Genomic DNA, 25679 nt, shown 5'->3' on the forward strand with positions numbered 1-25679 from the left:
TCTGTCTCTGTAAATGAAATCTGGGGATAGGGTTGGAGGGGAGGGAGGAGGATTAGGGGTGTTTTTTCAAACTGGGAATATATAGAGCAGTATTGGTTATGACTGAAAATGCAGTGACCAAAGTAAGTGACTTCGTTTTCTGTCAGGAGATCAGTGCCTAAGTGTTGTTCAGGGCAAGGCCTCAAGCAGCACAGCACACATGATGTGTACCTGATTAGCTGGCCAAAAGCTGGTGTTATGATTTGGCTTCTACAGAAGCTACTTCTTTTTGATGCTAAGATTTGTGCTGGATTAAATGGGGGATAGTTACTGGGCTGCTCTTTATGAGGCTAGCACTGATCCAGCCTTGCTTACAGCATTGAGTTAACAATTAATAGGGACTAGCTGCCAAACTCTCCTCATGTAAAATAAGGAGCAAATGAAAGATCAATTCTTTTCTTAACAGTACGAAAATTATCATCTGAGTTTGTATTTCACAGAATGAGGCATAGCAAAATTTTTCTTTATGTTTCTAGTGGCCAAAACCTGAAGGCCTCTGAGAGTTTGCTTTATTTAGAGTCTTTCTGGATTGGCATAATATTGAGCATGCAATTAAATTGTGCATACTCACTTAAAAACCAGAAAAGCTTCTCATATTCTAGCTCCATCTTTCCTGCCTGACCTATCAGAAAGCTGTGAGTAGTTCAGCTCTCTGTTGGCTCTACAGCTGTAGTACAGCTCTCTTTTCTGGCTTTGAGCCACGTAGAGATTTGCCTCTGTAACAGGAATCCCCAGCATCCCCTTGGAAAGAAGACTTTCCAAGGCAGAAGTGCTAAAAAAAAAGGGCAGCATCTAATTAAACCATATATTATTTACCTTTTTTGCCTACATGAGGAATTTCTAGACTCATGTTATAATTGTTCCCATGCTCATGCTAGCTGCTGGAGGAATATTATGTAGGAAAAGAAGGAATAAATGAAATTGCTGTAGAAAAACAAGTCTGTTGGGCTTTTTCTGCTAAGTGTATACATGTCTACTATTGCAGATGAAAAGATCCCTGAACAAGCAAGGACTGTGTAACAAAGTTCTAGCTGGAAAATATATAGTCTAGAAAACTACTCTGTGGAAAAGAGAGGAAGGAATGAAAATAATTTCAGTAACTCAATTTAGTGATCCAATTCATGATGTCAGCCACATGTTATTCATGCTGGGTAAGCATTTGCATGCAGCAGCAAGTGCCATCAAAACTAGCATATCACAGAATTGGACTCTGGCACAGTAGCAGATTATGAATTAACTTTTCCAAATTTTAAGGTGGTTCATACCAATAACATAAGAGCAAATCTGCTGTGAGATTACTTTGCTGTGATTCACTTTCGTCAAGCAGAAGCAGCATGATATTAAGGAATCCATTTGAAATGACACAGGGAAATATAGAGTAAGAGAGAGCAAAAGGGAAGAATTTTCAATTGAGGCATTATGTCATAAAATAATTGCATTCTGGTTTTTTTATATGTATCACTTAAATTTGGGCTAAAATTGAATGTCAGTATGTGTTATTTGCATTATCATAAATTTCTTTGGTAACAGTGATTCATCTCGCCACACATAGTGACTCCAGTGTAGATATAAGAACCATTTCTCTTTGGCAACTCTAATAATTATGCAGTGGGGTCCATACTTAGAGGCAGCCTATCCCTGCTTAGGAAATTATTCACTGAAGCCATCCAGAACAATTACAAAGTGTATGTCTTTATATATTATTCTATATTACCCATTGCTGTGTCTAACTGCTGCAGATTTTTGTCTAATAAATGTCCATTTAGGAAGAACTATAACAGAGACTCTCTGGAAACTTTCCAGGTAGCACAACAGACGTGTGGCATTGCTTTGCTCTGAACAAGGCACTGTCAAGGCCCAGTGCCCGCTGTGTTCTCTGTTGGCACACAGCAGCCTTTTTATTAAGAGGCAGAGTTCTTTCTGCACATACTTATTTAAAGACTTATGGTATCTTCTGAGGCAACAGAAGCTTACCTGTGTATAAAGTAAATTGTTCTGTTGAGCAGAGAAACAGTACAGTGAAAGAAACTAGCTACACTAGTGGACTTTGGTTTTGCTCTGTGTTGAATTAACTTTTACAAGGATTGTGTGTGTCATTGCTCTGTATTGAATCAGGAGGTGTATAATACTGAGTTTTTCTTCCATGTAAACTTAGGAAAGCTACTTAATTTCTAGGTCTCTCAGAAACAACTCTTAAAGAGACAAACCATTGTCACAGCTGCTTTGTTCTAACTGACCCTGAAATGTTTGGGGTCTTTTTTGCTACATTTGTTTGTTGTTCTATGTCACAGACATATTTTCTGAAAAATCCTTTCACTAGGATTTTTTCTCCTGAGAAGCTGGGAAGCTTCAGCTTGTCCATGTTTTGCTACTTTGGAATGTGATTTGGAGAATTGTTTACCCAGCATGTGAATTGTTTTTAGTTGATGACCAATGATGGCCAGCTGTGTCGAGGCTGTGAGCAATCACAAGACTTTATTATTCATTCCTTTCTACCTTCTGGTGTATGCTTTCTCTTTCTTTAGTATAGTTCTAATATATTATTTTCTTTTAATATAATACAATATCATAAAATAATAAATCAGCCTTCTGAAACACGGAGTCAAGATTCTCATCTCTTCCCTCATCCTGGGGACCCTCAAACACCACCGCAGTTCTACAGTATTTTTTCACAAAGGTTACCCAACAGGTCAAAGGATTAAGAACATTAATTTATTTGGTGAAGGGGAAATTTTTGTAGCTTTGAAAGGAAAATGTAAATAATTTACAGAATGGGGTAGTATTAGCATCTGTATTTTAGTTCATTACATTGTTTTTTTAATAACTTCAAACCTTTTAGCACAGCATTTTTGTTTAGTTGAGGAGTGGCTTATTAAGTGGATTCATAATTAGCCATCTTTCTTTGTCATGGTCCAATATGCTAGAGCTTATTATGTTATTTTGTTATTTTTCTTTTGGCTATTTCAGGTATGAATACAAGCAAGAGCGAGACAGTGAAAGAGCACCCATTAAAACCCTCTAGAAGATCTATGCCATGCCTTGCCCAGAGCCAAACACATCCTCAGAGCCTGAGCAAGCATTCATCATTTCTGCAGACAAACCGTGTGCAGCCACAGCTCCAGCCCCAGCCTTTGAGTGCAGGGACGTCAGCAGCTGCAGTGGATATCGTGTCAGAACGAGGTAGGACGTTTTTCCCTTTCAGGAGTTTGCTCCAGCTCTGATAAACTGATTTATTTAGATATCTATGGTTTGTTGAAGAAACGTTTTTGCAGAAAACACCTACACATATTACATTAACAGGTTCTTAAGTGAGTCTTTATAATGTTTGAAGTGAGTTTTAAACTAATTTTTATTTTTGTCAATGATGACATTATTTCCTTCTCACTGGTAATAAGACAAGAAAGTCTTGCTCATTTATGCTGGAGAAAAGTATGAAAGTTTTTGTAGTCTGTCCTAGAGGAGAAAGAAAGAATAAATATTAGGCTTTAGGCAAAAAATGTCTTTATATATGAACATGTAGAAGGAGATGCATTCATTTACAAACAGTAGAATCAGGCAAGAGCTGTATGGAAAGAATGAAAATGAATGGAGAAAATCCTTCCAAATTTTAGCTCGTGTGGGATAAGGAACTACTTTTATTTTAGGATTTCTAATTTAACAGATACACATGCCTTATCAGAGGAGCTAGTATAGTTGGAATCCCAGTCACTGTGTGTCACCTGTTACCAACTCTTGCCATCCTCTATTGCCAGATGTGTGTGAAGCTTTGTAGAATAAATTAACTCATCTGGTAGTAGCTTTTGATAAGTCTGTCTTTAATGTTGATAGACACTAGGCATTATTTATTGTTCTTGTGAGTTATTTTATTGAGTTAAACTTCTCTTAGTAATAGAAAGTGTTCATTAGAGTGATCTTACTCTTTTTTTCTATTGATAGAAAGTGCTCTTCAGAATTTCAGTCCAAAGTGTTTTATTTGAGTTACGACTTTGAAAAGAGTAAAGAGTTTTTACTTAGAAAATACATGTCAATGCTGATACAGTTATTGCATTTATTTCAGCTAAAGTGGTGGAGACTTTGGAAAGCAACTTGCTTAAACTGTCTAATACAGAATACGGTGATCCATTTTCAGGTAAGTTGTTGTCTGAACTGAAACAATGAAAAATTACTGATTCTTTGATTAATCTCACAGTATTTAAGTGTGGAAAGGCCATACTTACCCTGAACTTCCATTTTTTTTGAAAGGGGAGACTAAGTGTGATTAAAGAAATGTGTCTGTCATAAATTTCCTGATACTGTCTCACCTTTTAGACTAAAAGCAGGGACTGAAGACAGAGAAGTGTCATATATTGAATATATCCTTTTCCTATAACAATTCTTCATAAAATAATAATTTTGAACAAATGTACTTGAAATTCCTTTAAAGTTGTCATTATTCACTTATTTTTCCTATATAGTCATGTCATTCGCTATTATTGTGGCTGCAGTTCTGTTGTTGGGCTTTTTTTGATATTTTGTGTATTTGCTTTGGACATTTACATAAAAAGTGTTAAAATTTGGGAAGCAAAAAAAAAAGGTAATGGAGAAAATAGCCATATTTGTAATGCTTTGCTACCATTTTGATATTGTAATTAAGTCAGAATAAGCAGGGAAAAAGTTATTCTTAGAATCATCTTGTAACTGCAAATTGAATCTGTAAATACACACATAGGTAGTAATTTACAAGTTCCAGGATGAGGTAGTTGCCATCTATTTTACCCATACAGACACAAAGATATTTCTGCACCTTGCACAACTACTAGGAAAGATATTTTTGCTCACAGTTGATGAACATCAAACTATAAATCAGATATTCATGCTGAATGAAAGATATCAAGATATCTGCTTTCAGAAAGCTAGGTCTGCTCACCTCTCACCTCTAAATAATTTAGCATTGAATTTTCTTGATCCCTAAAATATATGATAGATAAGAGTGCTCGTCAAGGTTTCCTGGGTAGGTAACTACTGGAAATAGTAAAATTGATATTTCTTCAAAACCAGATATTCCAAAATGATGGCACAAAACAAGAATTTGGCATGAAGATTATATAAGAAAATCAAGTCTTAGTAAGGTTCCAGTTAAAGCTGCTGCCCTTTCCTGGGGTAATTGGTTGGCAAGCATGGATACTAGGAGATTTTACTGTTATAATTTCCTTCTTTTCTTTTTTTTTAATACCCTGCTCTATTTGTAATATCTTGCTCTATTTTATTATGTATGTGAATTGCTTACACATACACTTTCTGATATTATTGTGTATTTATATATGTCAGCAGTAATTCTTTCTCATAATAAACATTGCTGGTTTTCAGTCCCATTACTTAGTTTTAACCTGAAAAGATACATGGAGGGCTCAGCAACTCAGGAGAAGATAGATTGATTCCTTTTAGTTCAAAATTGTGTTAAATTTTGGTGTGCATGTTTCTTCTCTTCTGGCTACAGCTATGCTTGTGGAAGAAAAAGTATTTAAATAGTTGCCCTTTACTAACTTGATTGATGAATTTGCCCATGTTTAGTCAATCCCAAATTACATGAGTGAAATCTGTTAAGTTATTCACAGTTATAGAAGTTTTAGAAATGTAACTGATTAGGTTTGTCAGTTATAAACAAGCAAGAAAACAGTATTAAAAACATTACTGCCAGAGGTCAGTAATAAGAATTGCCTTATTTTTATATTAACACTATCTGTTAGATTCATGAAGAGAAATAAGGGACAGTTAAAAGGTGCATGTAACAAAATTGCCTGTATACCTTCAAAATACAGTTTGTTGATCCTTAAGTATTGTGTTTATGTGGGTAAGAATTTGTCTCCAAGTCTAAAATTTTCAGTTTAATCCTGAGTCTGGATGTAGATAGGGAGGGGATGTAAAAAATAAACCTGAAAAAGGAATATTGCAGCTTCAGCTTTGACCCCCAGATAGGTTAAAACAATGCTTTTGTGGGTACTCTGGCAGTTTCATGGAGTTTGAAAAGAAGGCTGTTTAATGGGTATCATCATCTTAGTGAATATTTTCAAACTGCTCCCCTGAGAACATGAAAGAAAGCGGAATTAAGTGAATGTGGTGAATTTTTAATTAGGCAGTGTTGTAGAAATGTAGGCCAAATGGCTTTCTCCTCTTCCTGAGCTGTTTGTAGACAAAATTATCTTGAGCGAAGATTAACAGGCATCAAATAAAGAACTTCAGTGGAAAGCTTCACTTTTATTTCAGTTGACTATAGCTGAGGCTGTCAGACAAGCTTAGTTAATGATCTTAGTAGATTTATGAAGTAAAAAGTCAATGTATTACACCTTTGTTAATTACACATAAATAAATGGGATAAATGGGATCAAGGACATTATGGATTTGTGTAATTTTTCCTCTGCCAGTTTTAGGTAGTCAGTAGTGCTTTTAGTTTGAGGAAGTGGTACATTCAATCCAAGTAATAAATATTGAGCTTCTCTAATGTATATTGTGAACTTTGAGGTTTCAGGCATAATGGAATGCCCCTCTTTCTGACTCACTCAATCCCCTCCCACTTCTGGTGGGAGACACAGAAGGTGGAGAGTACTGGGTTGAAATAAGAACAAAAGTAACACTCAGTAGCAAGTAAAACATCACAAACTAATTTATTCTTTTTTTAATTCTGTTTTTTTCCCCCTTAGATTAATTATGAGGATTTGTGCATAATAACTCATCTTTCTTAGCAGGACATGAAAGCTTTCCTAGATAATTAACAATTTTGCTGTGACAGATACCTTGTATTCTGAATTTATCATGAATCAAATTACTACAGAGTTTATATATAAAAACCAATGTATTTATATGCTATGCTGCAATACAGTGAACTGACAAATGAAGAGCTGAACCAAAATTAACAATCCAACAAAGAATCATAATAACTGAATGATAAAAACTACTTTTCAATGCTCAATTATTGAGGTGTTTGTAAGTCAATTTTGTGATGTTATCATAAATTGAAATGGGCATATATATATGTATAACCTGTGCAGTACATATCATGTTTATATAAAAAGAGGGACTGAAAGATCACAGAAGATATGATTCCAGGAAACCAGGTTCAGTTTCTGCTTCAGGAGAAATGTGGTGTTTCCATTATGCCTTCTAGAATAATTTTATCCTAAGTTTGTGGTCAGTGCCTACATAAATGAGGGTGTCGCGTCTGTTGTGGTTGTGTAGTGAGGTGGCTGACAAGCTGCATGAGAACAGTTTGTCCTATACCCAGAGCTGTCCAGCTCCCGTGTTGGAGCTGGTTCATGCCTGGAGAGCTGGCAGTATGGATGAAGAAATTATGTAATCTGTTCAGTGCTCATGGGAACATAATAAGGATTAGTCTTTGGACTTAATATGCAGTCCAAAATATTGATGTGCTTTAGGCATTTAATCTGTCTCTAGCAGTTTTATGCACCATTTTAACTCATCTAAAGGGCAATAATATATGACTGACTCCCTTTTAAAAAAATTAGAAATATTCTGTGTAACAGTTACCGCTGTCTGAAAGTTCATAAAAAATTGTACATTGAGGAAGGTCTTTGTCTGTTGTGTGTAGGCACAGGGTGTGTGGTGATTGGGAGTGGGGCTGTGGCTGATCCCCAATTGGCTGCAGCTGTGCAGAACAGGTGAATGCTATTGAAGGTGAGGAGCCATGGAGTGCTCAGGGGTGCTGAGCAATCACACAGGGAGCACACAGGTGCAGTGCATCAACATGAGGGGTATAAAAGGTTGGGCTGAAGAGCAACAAGCAGCAGATGCTTGAAGCTTCTTTTGGTGTAGGTTGTGGCTCCAGAGTTGTTCTGGTAGTTATGGTTTTTCATATCTAAATATACATACACAGGTAGGTGAAAACCTTTCTATGTTATCTGTATAAGATAGTGTTCCAGGTGCACAGCAAAATAAAAAAAGACCTAAATCTATCACAATATCATTTATCTAGGTGTCTAGTGATGTTCTTCCTCATGATTTGCCTAGGATTTAAATTAGGACAAAAGGGGGTTATTTACTTGACCAATAGTCTCTTTCTTACTAAAGCTTTGCAAAGCCTATCCTTAAATGTGTAAAGGTTCAAAGGATTGAGTAGAGTTGTTGTATCAAAGTTTATGAAACAGAAACTATTTAGAAATGTTTATATTAATTTTTCTTTCCATAACTATGCCACTTTTCAATTGAAAAACATTTGCTACCAGACACTACTGGGTATATATAAAATATATTGCTGGATTGCAGGATACAGAGAAATCAGAACAACTGCTTTTTATTTCCTGTCATAAAATTGAAATGCAGTTTTGGCCCTTCAGAAAAGTATGATAGTAAGAAAGGTAGCCAAGCAGTTAAGACCCAAAAAGATTCAAAATGTGAACTTAGTTATCTATTTCTAAACTAAATGCTTCTGCATTACTGTGTAAAGGATTTCCAGAAATGAAATTGTCTTCAATGTTTTATCATGTAAGTGACCTTATAGGGCAAATCTTACTGTCATGTGTTAAGTGTTGCCAAATTATGTGTCAGGAAGCATTGATTAGTTTTTGTGATTGTTGGGGTTTAAGTTTCTTTCCTTTTGCTCCTTTATACTTATAAAATTTACTTATAGAATTTTTTCCCATAAGTTGCTAGGACATATTAGCAACTGAGTACTTGGGAAAACCAAAGAAATGGCCAAGCCTCAGGGGAGGAGAGCATGTGTTTGCACTTGTCTTGTCCCAGAGTTTCTCTCTGATGGGGGGAGATAGCGCAGGAGTTGGGCAGGTAAAGGACAGGGCTGGGGTGGCTGCTTGGGAGGGAATTGGCTGCTCCCGAGCCCAGCCCAGACCTGCTTCTGCTGCCCTGGGGTGAGCCTGTGCTTGTGAGAACAGCCCCTGAACATGGTCTTTGAGATGTAAGACTTGGTAAAAAGATGGATGTTTAAATCTTTCTGCTGTTAATAGGTACTCTGGAAACTCACACAGAGAGGTCATGTAAAGGGTCATGCAGGTTGTGTTTGCGTCGGTGAGACTCTTGTAGCTGAGAAGCTGTGTTGGGTCTGTGTGAGCAGTGCAGCTTCAGGACTGGCTTCTCTGAGAAGCTGCTGGAAGCTTCACCTGTGTCTGGTGGAGCCAATGGCAGCAGCTCCAAGGCGGACCTGCTGCTTGGCAAGGCTGAACTCATCAGTGACTGTGGAAGTGCCTTTGGAGTAACAGATTTGAGAAGGGAGAAAAAAATACACAAGGGCAACTTCAACTGGAACAGAGATTCTCTTGCAGCCTCTGGTGAAAACCATGGTGAGGCAGGCTGTGTCCCTGGAGCCTGTAGAGGTCCATGGTGGAGCAGGGACCAGCAGCTTACAGCCTCAAGGGGCTTGTTCAGAGCTAAATAATATTCCCCTTTTTACTGTATTCATAGCATTGCATAGTGGGAGAGTACTTTTATGTATAAAATTAGTCATCAACTGCTGAAAGATAGAATAGGAAGTATCTTTGAATTTTAGAAAACGTTTCTTTATAAATTCACTTAATTTTAAGGGCTGTTTGGGGTTTTTGTTTTGCTAAAACAAATTTTGACTACATTTCAGGCAAAATAGCAGACGTCTCTAGGTGAAAGATTTTTTTTTATAGAAGGGAGATGCTGCAATTTGAAATATGTGTCCTTGAAAGCATAAAAATGTTTAGCAGGTGAAGTGCATTGAGCACAGAGGGAGAACTTATTCATAACTTCAAATTACTTAAATTTAACAAGTTGCAAAAGTTTTGCAAATGTTTTTTGTTTTTTAGTACTAGGTGTACTCATAATGTCTAATCCTCTAAAACTTCCCTCATTGAAATAGACTTTTTAATATAAGTACAGTCTTTCTTTCAGCTTAAATGACCTAGTTTAGGTTTCATAGGCCTGCCTCTTCATTTTACTGGCTCCTAAAATGGAGAGCTCAAACCTAGGCATAAGTCAAATATGCAGAGTTGCTAAGTACTGTTTCCTACTTTATATACCTACCTGAAGCCTTCTTTTAACTGCATTCATTTTTGTTGAGCAGGGAGTAAGTTGTATATGAAGTTATATCATTGTTTAAAATAAATAAAACTCCTGAATTAGGCACATTGACAAGAAAAATGAGCTGGTTTGTACATTAAGAAATCCCGTCACAGATTTACCATGGTTAATATCAGTGTTAGAAATTATCAAGGGTACATTTTGTATAATCATTATGTAGTAACTAAATTGAGGAAAAAATAGTGCTCAGTAAATGTTCTGGTTTTAAATATTTTAATATGTGAAATGTTTAGGGTGCATGAGATAATTGTGGTTGTTTTTCTTAATTTCTATAGTACTTAGTGTGGAGAATTTAACTGAACAACTTAATGAAAAATACTTAAATGTTTCAGATGAACATTTATGAATTTAAAATCCATGAAATTCAAGATTGTGGTTCCCACAGCAACCACGACTTTTTTCTTGGCTTCTATTTAGGGTTTCAAAATACTGAGCTAAATGCTGTTGCTAGTCCACCTGACTTTTCCCATGTTGATGTGAAAGCTGAGATGGGAACTTGACTCAGGATTTGTGGGTAAATTTTTTGTCTGAATATGTTTCTTTTTCCGATTTGGCCAAGATAAAATTGTGTGGCAATGATTATTCCGTCTTTTTAATCTCTAATATATTTTTTTCAAATCTAGCCATTTTCTAACATGGATTGAAGCTTTACAGTCCAGCACTGCACAGGCATTGCCCTTCATTTGACTTCTTCTGGGTGTGTAGGGCAAGAATTGTCATGATTTTTGATGGACAATATGGGTGATCTCTGAGGGAGGTACTCAGTTTCCTGCAGCTCTGTTATGGTACTCAGCTAAGTTTTCGTAAAAACTTCAGCTGAGCAATTAAAACCAAATCCAGTGAGAAAGCGAACGTTTTCTCCATGAAGATCTCCTACCTCCTACCACCATCCTTGAACAAGGTACCCCTATTAAAATGTGTTCTGAGGCACTTACTGCAATATCAGACTGCAAATTTTCAAATGGAATATCTGCATGTGTGTAGGGGAACTGGCATTTCAGTTGTTTGTTTAGATTTGAAACATGAGATGTTCCTCTGGTCTGCAGGCTGTGCTGCCTGTTTGGTGAAACATCCTGAGCCTCAACAACTGTGACTTGAGCAGTTGAATATTCATATTACTTTGTTTTTTAGAACTACTGTAAAGGACATCATGGACTTTTTTATTTGAAGGCTAATAAAAAAAAAAAAAACATTTCTCTTGGCCTTCTACTAGAAATAGCACTCACATCCAATTTAAGATGAACATTGTAACATTTCATGTATCAAGCTTTAACAGGAAAATAAGTGCATTATTAAAATTTGTACACATAAAATGAATATTCAACTGTGGCTGTAATAATGCTGTTTGTTTCTATCCATTATAATCTAAAATGAGCCCATTGTTTTCTTCTGATTTTCCTTCAGATGTAGGCAAGGAAAAAGATACATACACAGATGATTCAGAACATGGGAATTATGATGCTCGTACAGATCAGTCATTGCTTATTCAAAATAAGCTCACCAGGCAGAAAACAGAACCTCGAACTAAATCTTCTTTAAAGGTAATGGGCACAAAATTCTATTAAATTGTATCAGCTGTCAGAATGTGCTTAAATATTTTTAAAATGCAATTTCTAAAGCAACATATGTTGCAGCCTAAGTAAATAGGCGTCTCATGGTAAGAAATTTAGGTGGCTCCCAAATTGTTGAAAATGATAAAACTTGTAAAATAGTGTTAGTTAATGGTTTTAAATAACTTTTAATTATTTTTTTTAATTAATCATAAGCAGTGTTTTAAGTCTTAAATCACTTTTAGTTAGCATTTAGCAAAATTGTCATGAGCTGCTGTTATGGGAACACAACTGCATAAAATTACTGAAATTAGTTTTGTTAAACTGAACTTGATATGCTTCAATGAAGAAAGCCTGGGAGAAGAAAGATGTATTGTTGAAATTGGATACAAGGAGTGCAGAATTTTTGGATCACAAGGTCATTTTGCAGAAACCAGAACATAAAGAAGAGACTAAGTATGTGAGCTGGAGGAAAGAGATATTAAAAATATGGACTAATTAGGATGTTCCAAGAGAACTAAATAAGCAATTGAGGATAGAATATTAATGAAAAAGAATGATGCAATTTAGAACTAATGAACACAAATATCTTTGTTTGCTAAAAATGTATAAATAGGTTAAAAAGTTTTCTACAAATTTTTATTTGGAGGCTGGAATTTTGCCTTGCTTGCTAACATTCAGAAGACAGTGTTAGAGTATTTTATTCATCCTGATGATTTTGGAAAGTGTTAGTAACAATATTATAGTTTGAGTGACAGAATCAGTGAATGGAATTCTCTGTACTAAAATCAAGCAAAATTATATAAAATCAATGATTCTTATGTGTTTTATTGACTCATCTAAGAGGTAGTAGCCTTCTTTCAATAAATTTATGTTGCACAGAATTTAGGGTATAGGATTCTTAACATGGAGTGGAATTCATGTTGTCTGGAAGGTCTCAGAAATTCTGAGAGTGTAGAAGAAGTATGTTCATGTAGCAAATGGTCAGTCAAGTGTGATCTAGATAGAGTATAAGATCCTTCTTCTAAGTAGCATCAAAATGATATCTAGACCCATTAAAAGAGAGATAAAACTCACTTATGTGTAGGTGAGTGTAGGACTGTTGTCAGAAACCTCAACTGGAAGGCAGTTGAGTTTTCAAGCACTGGAAAAGCCATCTCATCAGATAAATCTGGCATGCTATCTTGCTTAGTAATTGCATAATTATACTATTCATCACAATGCATTTTCTACAGCACTTAATCCACTATAATGTCAAAGAATTATGATGGATTTTCTGTTCACAAAATGTATATTTTTTTAGTCATACTTTCAAGTAGGAGACCCTTAATTCTCCTTTCCATTAAGCCTAACTGCTTGCATATATATGACAAATGACAACCTCCAGAAGTTCTGAATAATTTCTTCGTCACACTGTGGAAATAGTGAATTCTGCAGCACAGGGTTTTTTTTACTGTAGCATCAGTAATCCTGTATTACAAATCTCTAGTAATGCTTGAATTACTGTAAGCCTCTCTGCTGCACTCACAGCACATGTGCTGTTCTCTTCAGGAGACCATTCCAGAGTTGTTTCATGGATGGTACCTGTGGCACTTTGTGGTTTTGGCATTGAATTAATTTTTTTCAAGTTCTACAACAGCTCTAATGCTTGTCACACTCATCATCATTACTGCAGTATTCTGGAACACAGGTAGATGTGTCCTCTGAGGCTTCATTTCATAGGATCCTTTTAGAAAGATCTTCTATAGTAGTAGCTATGTAATAATTTTTAAATAGGCTTACAGGAAATTGTATTTACAGACTGGGAATCTGTGACATGAAAATGAAACTTCAGAGATTATATATTAAATCCATATGTCATATATGTAACCTTTTCTGGTTACATTTTAATCTAAACTGTTGCAATGAGAACTTCTTGTATCCAAAGATTTTTTTTTTGTCTGTTTCTGCAAAAGTGGCTGAACAAAGACAAATAATAATGGATGTTCTTGTTTGATTTTGTTGATTAAACAGGCAAAGCCTTTTATGTTAATTCTGGCTGAAAAGGCAGAAAAGCAATGTGGAGTCTGTAGAATTTAGATCCTGTTACTGAGCACTAAATAGTTTTAATAATAGGTAAGGCTGCTGCCAAAACAATCTAGTAACAGATGCTCTACTGTCTGTCTAGTAACAGGGATTTCACTGCACTAAAGCAAAATACTTTTTTTTCTATTTCCATGTGAAATAGAAAATAATTACTAGTTGCATTTTTTTCCAAGCCCTGCATTCAGGATGGTTATGAAGTTCATAATCAGCCAGTAAGCTAACTTTCTTTCAAAGTTTAAAGAGGAGCTTTATATTTGTATTAAGTTTAAACAAAAATACACTTTTTATGTTACAGTCTTTGTATGTACCAAACTACTGAGCAAACTGGTTCAGAGTTTAAAAACAGTCTTCTCACAGTGCCTCTGGCTTTTAACTTTGATAATTTCTTTTATCACAACAACCACTCTGGAAACTTCCTTCTCCATTTAGAAGGACTGTTTCTGCGAATGAGGTGGTTTGGTTTAACCTTAGCTGGGTTAAACCCAAAATTTAAAACACAGCCCTGTACCAGTTACTGTGAAGTAAATGAACTCTATCCCAGCAAAAAGCCACACCTGAAGCAACCAGGATTCTCCTTCTCTTCATCTTTGCCTGCTTCCACAGGAAAAAGGCAAGGGGAATTTAGATTAGTCTTAGAAAGGAATTTAGTCTTAGAAAAAAAGTTTTGCCTTTGGATTATTATAGGAGTCTTTGTGGCAATTATTTTAAAAAGCCTTAGGGAAATTTCTTCCCCAAATTGATATAAAACTAGCAAAAGAAGGCTTCTAATTCTTTCTGAGACTGCTGAAAACACAGAATACTGCAGTACAGCTTTACAGCTGGTAAGTACTCTCACATATTTGAAGTGTAAACTGATCTGCCACAATAAAAAGGTCTCCTCAGTCTGACCAGATAATGAGAATGTGAAACACTGCATTGACCAGGAGTACAAGGATAAAAACATATTCTTCTTCTCTACTTTTTAATGTTTCTAAAATTTTTGCTTGTTTTAGAAGGGTTGTTGTATTCTTGAGAGATTATGGGGAAAATTGCAAAAAAATTTGTCTGCAATTACTTCTTGGTGCCATTATCTTTCTCAGCAATAACTTGGCTGGATACTTCAGCGGTAGTGAACATGTCTTGCTGACATGATGAAACCCAATACACTTTTTTTTTTCAGGAATTGTTTAGTTTTCAGCTTACATGTGTGATACCTCCATAAATCTGATTCTTGTTATTACATTTTAAAGCTTTGAAAAATCAGAGCATTTTCTTGGAGCAACCAGATGCCAGTGTATTCATCTACTGTTCTTGTTTGCATGATTATGATTTATAACTGATAGTTTCCTATAGTGTGGGTTGGTATATTTCAGAATCCACAGATTTCATACTGAAAAATTGTGAGTCGCTCAGACCCATGAAAAAGCTGTCATCATTATCCATCTCTGCCAGCTTCTCATCACCAGCTGCTCTTGAAATTGCACAGAAAGTACCACTCTATGTACATGGTTCTGCCAAGGGGTCTCACAAGGAAAAATGAGGCCAACAAGTGTCTATTGAGCAAAAACGAGTAGTATCTGCTTTGCAAGGCAAATGAAGAAAATGAGAAGGTCCCTGGGTGAAAAGCTGATACTTGAAATGCTCAAGTTTCCTTAGGAAAGGGAAGCAGGCTAAAACAGACTTTATCTTGAGTGGAAGGCAATGTTTTCCTAGAGAAGTGGCAAAATCAGTAGCAGCCAATTCTTTACCTATTGCTGTTGCATGTATAGTAGCAAGATAGGAATATTTGAGAAATTGCTCTTCCATTTCCTTTCATTCACTAGATCACTGTTACTCTCTTTGATCCTGTAAATATTTTATCTAGGTAATGCATTTTGCTGTCTGGGAAGGTAAAGAAATAATTTTTGGAACAAGGTTTGCATTGTTATCTCTTGGATTCAGGAACTATGAAGAAATGCTACCTATACAATGGCCCAATTTACTGCCTTTTTCTGGTAGTCCAAAAATGCAGTCTAATAACACAGAAGTGAATAAAGCCTAAAAGCAATGATAACAGATAAAATCCTTATCCCAGAGTGGAAGGATGTGGTAAAGTGCAACAAAAGTTGACTTCATGCTTGTGCTTTTAGTGCTTGGCTCTCATTTCCTGTGAGGTTTTATTAAAGAAAAAAAGCCAAAAAAGCTCAGAAAATATTTGAGGAAATTTGGGGTAAGTGGCAAGTAATTTCAACTTACAGACAAAAATGTTTGAAAAAAAATATGTAAAGAAGAATTTTCAGTGGTTATGTTAGTATGCTTCTTAAGACATCCCTATTAGACCTCAAGAGCAAATTAGAAGAGGTTTAATATAAAAAAGCCTCCTCCTGTCTCCAAACATCGTCCATTGCTGCTCCCTCATATGGTAATATTGAAAAGACTTCCTTTAAAAATTTTGCATATCACCTAACCCACTCCTTTCCTGAAGTCTGATATGTTTTTCATAATATATACAAATGCGTTTTTCATGCTTGCTCTATAAGTCTGAGTAGACTATAAATGGAAAAAAAAAATCGTCTGTGAAGAAGCTGAAGTAATTGCTAAATTAGTAAATCCTAAAAGGTTAAAATGCAGTTTAACTAGGAAGGTCAGATATTTCTGGAAGTCTTTGTCTCCACAGAAAAAAGCTTTGTTCTGCCCAGCAGTGTAATCTCACAGAAATGCAATAGTGTGGGTAATTATGGAAGCCTGTCATGTTGTCTTTGATGCCCAGGGTAGTTTGGATGTCTTTGCATATGCAAATATGTCCCCAATTTTCTTTCCTAGGTTATTTGCACAAGAAGAACGCTAAAGCAATATACATTTGAAATCATCAATCTGTTTTTGAAATTAAGTAATTGAAAGGATGATTCTAGTAAATCTGTTTATGGTTTATCTATTCCTACAAACACAAAATGATGAAGTCTAACTTAGATGTGTGCTTGGAAAATTTCACATAAAGCATGCCTTAGATTATTCTTAATCAGAGTATGTTTTTAGGATGTAAAAAATGGGTCTTGTACTATTTAAAAACACTTCACAGCTAATTCCAAGTAACTTAAGAAGTCTAAAACTTATTGAAGCTTTGATTTTTAAACATCCTGAAATAAAGCAAGCATTATTTAGGTATCCTACTTTTGTTCATGGGAATATCCGCTGTAGTTAGAATCACAGATGTGTTTATTTCCAGAAAATACTTAAGGTGTAAGATGAACCATAAGCTGTGGATGTGGACACTCACCGCTTAAATGGTGGCATCCTTTGGTGTGAGTATTACCGAAGATGTTAATGCCAAGATCATGGTAACAGAGTTTGGGAGAATTAGTAACCTAAGCAAATGGAATGTTTTTCATTAATCTTCCAGTAATTTTTCAACCTATTAGCATCATATGAAGATCAAGATCATCAGTATATTATATTGGAAGAAAGTTTTCTTTTATTACAGAGAACCATTCTTCTCAGAGATAGAACAGAAAAGCTGTTCATGTAGATGTTTCAGTTTCAGGTAGTTGCCATGCTGAAGGAGTTAACAGATCAGACTTGACCTCTGTCAGAATTCCAGCCCTAGTTCTTCAAATTGTTTCTATGGCTGCTTTTTCTTACTTCATTATATAAAAGCCCTGAATTAATCCATTATTATCTCTGAAAGTTGTCTTAAAAGCATGAAGAAGTACAGAAAACTGCTTTTCCTTGACATCCCTCTAGAAACCAGTGTGGTTTTGCATTTTAAGTGTCTTTCTGCTCTTCTTACTGTGTTCCTAGCTGATTTTCCTTACAAGTGTAGACAGCAATAGTGAATATGCATGTATACATATCTGTGTGTTTGAGAGTGTATGTATATACATATATACACACTAATACACGTAAATATATGTACATATATGATAATCCATACTGGCCTTTTTGGGCTCTAAGATACCATATGAATGTATAAAACATCTTTTTTTTTTTTTTTGTGCTTTTTGCAAAAAAACAAATTTGTCCTGAATTCAGAACAAGGAATAGCAAGCAGTTCTCCCAGAAATGAGCTGTGGACATCCTTATCAGAGATCTTGTGGGTTTTTAACGATTATATGGGTTTGAGGGCTGCTGGATGATGTTATAGAAAGTTACTAAATACATAGAAATCAGAGCTGACACTGGATGAACTCTGAGCAGGTGGTAGAGGGAAGTAATTAATTACATTTCTTAGTTACATGCTCTATCCTAGTACCTTTAATGTATAAACAAATTAGAGCCTTTCATAGTGGTTTGAATGTACTTGTATTTTGCTGTTGCACAGTTCAAGCTGCAAATACTTGAACAAGTGAATGGGAATTTTCTTAAAATCCATTAAAATGTAAACGCCTATTTTGTCAGGCCTTAAGCCTTGCTGTTATGTTATTTTTGGGGAGAGTTGTCAGTGGTGGACTGAAGGTGAAACAAATGGCTACAACATGTATGTTGTACCTATGTGTGGTTCTCATTAACATCTAAATTCACCTAAGTAGAGTATATTATTCACTATCTTAAACTTTTTACCAGTGTAAGGTGGAAAACAAAGAAAATATACCGCTAAATTAGGATACAGTGACTGTATGAATCTAAAATTTGCTCCTGTTTTGAGAATAGTTTCAACTCCCTCTTTAGAAATATTTGTTTCTGTGTTTGGGGTGAAAAAATGATAAAAGTTTAATTTGCAGATCAGAGCAGCAGTGAGACAAATGAAGTTGAAATAGTTACAATTACTGTGAAATGTGCTACTTAAATTAACTGGGGACAGAAAGATCCAGTAAAGCAGATGTTCCCACTTTGTAAAAAGGACATTTCTAATTAATTAGAATCTGAAAAATAGTTTATTGAGAAATCCCTCCATGTTGGAGGAATGTCCCTCCAAGGAAGTTCTTTTTATACATTTGAATGAAAATATAAACTTTTTATTTTATAGCTTTGCTAAATATTTGCATTGTGCTTCCACCTTTTTTTTCTTTTTGATTGAGCCAAAACTCCTTTTTCTAGGCTAAATTGATCGATGTGTTTTGCCTTGTGTAAACTTCAGTTGAATGATAGTGGCAGTATTTTGAATTTTACACTTTCAGACTTCAAAGCAGCTTGTCATGTGATTTGTTATACTAACCACAAACTATGAAGCAATCAAAAATCTTGATGCATAATAAAACCAAGAAACTGCAGCATCTATGGTATCAAAGCCTCTGATGCAAGCCAGTGTATTATGATTCTGCGTAATGGACAAGCTTGAGTCAAGTGGTGCCTCACAGTTGAAGTTCTTCTATTTAAAGACTTTGAAAGAACAAGGGTAGGTTAAATTGTTGAGTTTACTATCTGAACTATATTGCAATACTCTAAAAGGAGTTTTTCCAAACAAACAAGTTTTCATATGTGTGTAAATGTAAAAAGGCTTAACAGATGGATACTGTTTCAGAAAATCTGGAGGAGTAAGGTGATGGAGAGGATGAGGGAATTTTGATTAGTCCTTTTATACTCATTTTTCAGGTGAAACAGGAAATCTTAAAGAGTAAGGTCTTTGGACAAAATATTTCTTCTGATGCTTTTCTCCTTTTCTGATCCTTTTCTCCCTTTAAAAAGGTGAAAGAATGAATTAATGTATTGGTCTAAACCAGCAGATAAATAATAAATGATCGGTGCTTGAATGCCCACTGCACTAACAGCTGATTCCTTGTTCTAGGTATAGATAATATATTCTGACTTAGATGTTTAATTGAAATTACTGCTGCCTGTTGCCCTTTTGTGTTATGGAGCTCCTTCAGATCAACTGAAAAGACCCAACTACATCATCCATACAAATCAACCATATAAATTCTTTTACTAGTACTTAATTACTTAAGTAATTTTAAATTACTGCTAATATAGGTGGTCAACATTGGTTTTTTTTGAATAGGACAAAAGTGAAACTAATGGTGCCAGTAGCATTAAAGTGAATCAGTCATGAAATCAGTGTTATGTAGGCCAGGTTCACTGCATGAATGTGGTAAGTGGCTTCACTATTGCACTTCTAAACCCCCTGTGGGGGATGTTCTCTGAAAGTGATCTGGTTTAAACTGGGATAGAAGATTTCTTTCTACTGTCTTCACTGCTCATTATGTTTTTAACATTGACCCCAAATAATTCTGTTTGATGTTAATGAATACGAGGTCATATTTGGATACTCTCATTAATCTGAGAAACAAAGCATGTATTTCTAAGACTGAAGAAAATCAGATGTTTCGGAAATGAGGAAAGAAAGACTAGAAATAATAACTCAAAGAAAGGCAGTAGAAATGTATTACAAAAGGTGGGTGTAGTTTGCAGCATGTCTGTACAGAAATTGCATGAGCAGAAAGTGTTTTGGACAAGTTCCAGATGTCCCCTTTGGGGGAGTTTTGGCCAGGCTTTTTGTATCTTATTGTGCCTGCTTCATGAACTGTAAAAGCAGCCCTGGTCTGGTTTTGTAAAATACTTATGCAGGAGTCCTTCAGTGTTCAAGAGGAGAGTCATTGTTCATGTCTTGAACCTGAAAAAGTTTGTGTTTTAAAAACTTGCATATTCAAACTTGCACTTTTGAACCTTCAGTCTACTACCTCACCCTCAAACCTCTGGGTCTTACAGATTTAGATCATTAAATCTATAACATTATAAAAAATAATGGTTTTACTACCATTCCCATTCAGAATTCTTAGAAGGGGTGGCAGACCCTATATTCACTAACACTAACAGTCTTGGTTGACACACTTTGCTACCTTAATTTGGACTTCAGATATTATTTTTCTGAATATGAAGAAAGATATTGAGGTGTTAGAGTGTGTTCCAAGAGGGATCCAGGGTGCTAGTCTTACATGGAGTGGTTGAGGCAGCTGAAAGTATTAGTCTGGAGAAAAGGAAGCTCATGCTGGGTGTTACTGCTCTCTACAAGTACCTGAAAGGAGGTTTAGCCATGTGGGATTCAGTCTGTTTCAATAACAAGTGACAGGACAAGATAAAACATCCTCAAGTTAAATCAGGATGTGTTTAGATTTGCTATTAGGGCAAATTTCTTCACTGGAAGGGTGGTCAAGCTTTGGAACAAGGCTGCACAGGGAAGTGGAATCACCATCCCTGGAGGTACTTAAAAGGTGTGTGATGTGACCCTTGGGGACATGGTGTAGTGTTGGGTTAATGGTTGGACTCAATGATCTTAGAGCTTAAATTGAAGCTTAATGTACTTAAATAATGTTCTCTGGTGCACTCCTTTGTAGCGGTAGATTGTCTGAGACAGACTGTTGTTGTTTTTTATTTTGGGAGTTAAAAAAGCAAAGACAGAATCTTGTTAGAATGCTTTAGTTTTTGCAGACTGAGGAGTTTTCAGAAGCACTAAATGTGTAGAAAGCTGGCAGTGAGAGATGTGGGCGTAAGAAAAACATTTCACATAGAAACAAGTGAGCTGGTATCCAATATATATAATGCTGATATCATGCACTGATACATGGTTCTAGTTTTGAATAGAGAATGTCCCTGTGGGGTATAACTGACTATTGTAAATTTCATATCCAAATAATCCAAATAGGATTAATTCCTAGGATCAGCATCATCCCATTGTTCAGAAGATGCAGCATTCATAAACATTTGCACCCATTTATGATGGGTGTAATGCATACTTCTTGAAACCAACATTCTTCTGGATGGTTCATGTCTAAGTAAGTGCTGCATTCTCCAGGGGATGATGATAGTTTCTCAGTTTTCCTTTTCAGATTTTAAAGTTTTCAGGACCTGGGGGTGCTGCTCAGCAGCTGACTGAATATGTGTGCCCAGTTGGCCAAGAAGGCCAATGGCACCTGGCCTGTATCAGAAATAGAGCAGGGCTGTAGTTGTCCCTCTGCTCTCTGCATGGGTGAGGGCACACATTGAGTATTGCATCCAGTTCTGGGCCCCTCATTGCAAGAGAGACATTGAGGTGCTGGAGTTAATTAATTAATTAATTCCACTGTCCAGAGATAGGCAGTGGAGCTGGTGAGGAGTCCAGAGAGACTAAGGCTTACGAGGCACTCCTTGTAAGAGGAGTGGCACGCCTCATAAGGTGGGGATACAGGAGTTGTTCAGTCACAAGAGAAGCTTCGGAGGAGTCATCCTCTCTAAAGCTACCTGAAATGAGATTGTAGCAAGGTGGAGATCAACCTCTTCTACCAATCAACAGGACAAGAGGAAATGGCCTTAAATTGTACAAGGAGACACTCAGATTGGACATCAAGAGCAATTTTTTCACTGCAAGGATGGTTAAGCATTGGAAGAGGCTGCCCTGGGAGGTGGCAGGGTCACCATCTGTGGAGGTGTTCAAGACATGACTGGATGAGGCACCTAGTTCTGTGATTTAGTCGTCACAAGGTGGTGTTTGGTTTGACTCAATGATCTTGGAGGTCCATCCTAATCTAATAATTCTATCATTCTGTAGTCTGTCACCAGTTGGTTTGGTCTCTGTTCTGAAGCATGCAAATCACAGAATGCAAAAATAGCTCCGCAGCAGCATGTAAAGCAGGGTTTTCCATATCAAGGTCAGGTAATTCCTTATGTTTGCAAGCATGGTGGGAAGGAGCTAGTCAAGATTGAAACATGGCTAACATGGCATTGAAAAAGCACTTCAACTAGACTGTCCGTGCAAACATTCCGATCAATAGCATTCTTTTAAAATTTTTTAGATTTATTTCTGCCTTGGAGAAAATATAGGTATGTTTGTTTTATAAAATTTGCACAGGTAAAAAGCTGAGAAAATTGCTTTAATTGACTTCTTTATTTTTTTTTTTAAATTTTCCAATTGAAAGTAGGGATAAACAAAAGTTCATATCAATACACACCACTCAAGAATTTTAAGGTTTTTGCTCAACTGAAATAACTGGAATATGGGCTCTGCAAAGATATTTTATTTTGTTTTGTTCTAATTAATTTGAAATCCTGAGGAACTGATGCATATCACTTTTTTGTTCTTCTGAACTTCTTGCATATTCATCATCCTTTAGATATGTGGCTGTTTCCATGGTTTAGGAAGTGCTATGTTATATACAATTCACAATGGAGCTCTTCATCTTTATAGATGCCATATTTAGAGTATGTTTCTTTTATGTTTGCTAGAGTGATGCCATGGCATCATCAGGACTCTTCTTCAAAGATGGCAAAAAGCGCATTGATTACATCTTGGTCTACAAGAAATCAAGCCCACAGGTAGAGAAAAGAAGCACATTTGAGAAGAATTTGAGAGCAGAAGGGCTTATGTTAGAACGGGAGGTGAGTCCTGTAGCTTATGTGGCATAAAAAAAGCCTTTTATTATACCATCCTACTTTACTGAACTGATAAAAGATTCCAGACAAAACTACAAGCCTTTCCAGGCAGTTCTCATCATCTGCTTAACTATATTAAACTAATAAGAAGAATAGTTTGATAGTGTATTTTAAAATGATTTGGAGATACATGCTTGTACACAGAAGTGTCATGCAGTACAGGGGGAGAAGTTCCAGCTTCTCATGCTTGCAGAACAGAAGCAGCTTCGGTAACCCATGTTGTTGCTTTAATGCATATCCTCTATGTCTTTCAGCAGAATGCTTGATGTTAAATGTCTCATTGTTTCTCAAGGGGTTAAGGTTGTCACTATTCTGGTTAATCTGTGGCTAGTAATAGTAGTATTAATAAAAAATGAAAGAAAATGGAGCCAGGGAAACATTGCCTTGGATTTTTGCTGTCTCATGAATGACCTGCAGAGCAGGTATATATTTACTCTATTCTGATGTAAGCTCCTATTGTTCATGTGTCTTTTGTCTTGATTTTTCATCTCAGTAGAATTGTAATACGTGTTCTGGGTTTAAGCAATGAGCTTGCAAGATATAGCTCACAATATAGCATGTTAAATATTCATAAATAGCTAGCCTGACTAAAATTTGGTTTTAAGACTTTTAAGAATTGTTGCAGTATGGTAATAAAAACAGCTGATTTTGTTCCAGTTTAAATAAATAGAGCTTTTGTCAGTTCAGAATTACTGACATTCAGAAACAAATGGTTTTATAAGTTCTGAATTATTTTGTTTTCCACAAGCATTGTATTTTATGCACAACTTTCAAGAAAGTAAAATATTTGAAGTAGTACTATGGAACTGTGATATGATTTATGGAACGGGTAGGTAAAATTGGCAACATTTTAAGTTTACCTGCATTTTCTTTTACCTTTACTTACCAAACCTTACAAAGTCAGGCTTTTGGAGGCTTTAATCGGACACAATTCAACTATCAAAATATTTAGTTATAGAATCTCAAGCAAATACATCTGGGAAGAGTGTGGGGAACTGAAGTTCACAAGAGAAGGTGAATATAGAAATCTGTAAGGCTGAAACTATTTTTTTACGTATAAATAAATTAATGATGAAAAACATTTGTGTAGAGTACACATTGAAATTCGAACATCCCAGTTCATACACATTTAAAAATTCCCAGCAGGTAACTCAATTGCTCAACCATTCCCTTGAGTTACCATTTTCGCAACCTGGAGCCTTCTCTCATCTGTTCTCATGCCTCTAGCACTGACCACACTTCTCCTTTAATGGGAGACACAGAATGGTCTTCAATCTACTTATCTAAGGTGATTTTTTTGAGATTTAAAATTAATTCCATGTTAAATTTATTCCATGTAAAAAGGTGCTGCATAAAGTCTTTACTTAAGTTCATGACCACAGATCTTTCCCTACAGATGCCTTTTGTCCCACTTGTCTACACATACTGCAGAGTCTGTAAGCGAGAAAGGTTACTGATTTTCCTTTGTCTAGAAGAGCATTTATTTTCAGAGTTGCATGCCCAACTCAGGCCTAAAATCAGAATTTGACCCTGAAGAATGCTTCTGGAAGGGTGATTGCTGTAGGTTTAAATTATTAATATGTATTTGCATGTTACTGCTCTTTACAGCCAGCTGTTACCAACAGTGATATCATGTTTGTTAAAATTCACTGTCCGTGGGAGACATTGTGCAAGTATGCAGAAAGAATGAACATCAGGATGCCTTTCAGGTATTGTGGAAACTATTTTAAGAAACCTATGATTTAGTGCTTAATATTGAAAGTTTGTCACTTACTCAAGTCTAAAAGTGCAGTCTTTACTGCTCTGTAGCCAGGAGTGCTCATATTTATTTTAGTGATGGGATAGGGAGAGAGGAGAAACAAATAAGAAGTCCTGTTCTTTCCTCATTTTTACACAATACTATGTGTTACTTGTTTTCAGACTTGCCTTTTACATCAGATTGAGCATATGTCTTTTAGAAAACATATGTCTTTTAGAAACAATGTCACACATTGTTTTGGGTGTTCTTGGCAGAATTTCAGATATTCTCCATCTGAGCTTGAGTGTCCTCCATGATTTTAGGGTTTTTCTGGAGTCTTATTGAAAGGCAGGTGAAATGAGAGAAAGTGTCTTCCATGTCTCCAATATAATGCATATTGTCACAATTTGAGTAAACTGAGGTCCAGTAACTTTCTTTAGGCAGAATAATGGCCTGAACTGACTTCCTTGTCTGAATGCAAAACAAGTTCTATTGTATTAACAAATTAATATTTGTTATTAATTTGTGGGACAGGTTAATATTTTCTGCAACAATACTTAAGTCTTTAAAGGAGAAAATGTGCCTTTTCAAATTGATTAATAATGCTCTTGGAGAAGAGCATATTGTGTGCATGAGTTCAAGTGGTAACCAGGTGCCAAAGTTGTGTGAGCCATGGAAAATGCCCTTGCCAAATGCTCAGTCTTTTATGCTATGACACTGTGGTCTCCTGCATTGGTCCTAAGACAGAAACAGTGATTGTGAATCATCATTGCTCAAATCTTGCTCCACATACCCAGTTCTGTAGTGAATTTTCACATCATCCCATTAAGCCTTCAAAGGCCTTACCATAAAAAATGTTTTAGTAATAGTCATCTTCCGTATGTTTAAAAATATTATTATAGTGCTATTTGAGTTTATCT

At 35.9% G+C, this 25679-nt stretch overlaps 1 protein-coding gene across 2 annotated transcripts in view; it reads left to right on the forward strand.

Moving 5' to 3' along the window:
- ANO3 (anoctamin 3) overlaps window positions 1-25679 on the forward strand; it is an 85758-nt gene that overhangs the window by 15087 nt on the left and 44992 nt on the right. For both annotated transcript variants that reach the window (XM_054283601.1, XM_054283600.1), the window contains exons 2-6: window positions 3007-3219; window positions 4097-4168; window positions 11494-11630; window positions 22815-22967; window positions 24630-24730. In XM_054283601.1, coding sequence (XP_054139576.1) covers window positions 3009-3219; window positions 4097-4168; window positions 11494-11630; window positions 22815-22967; window positions 24630-24730 — 674 coding nt within the window. In that variant the 5' untranslated portion in view covers window positions 3007-3008. The remainder of the gene's footprint in view (window positions 1-3006; window positions 3220-4096; window positions 4169-11493; window positions 11631-22814; window positions 22968-24629; window positions 24731-25679) is intronic.

The sequence above is a fragment of the Melozone crissalis genome, unplaced genomic scaffold, assembly GCF_028551555.1.
Source record: "Melozone crissalis strain CALT ecotype California unplaced genomic scaffold, PUWL_Pcris_2 ptg000038l_1, whole genome shotgun sequence".
NCBI lineage: Eukaryota > Metazoa > Chordata > Aves > Passeriformes > Passerellidae > Melozone > Melozone crissalis.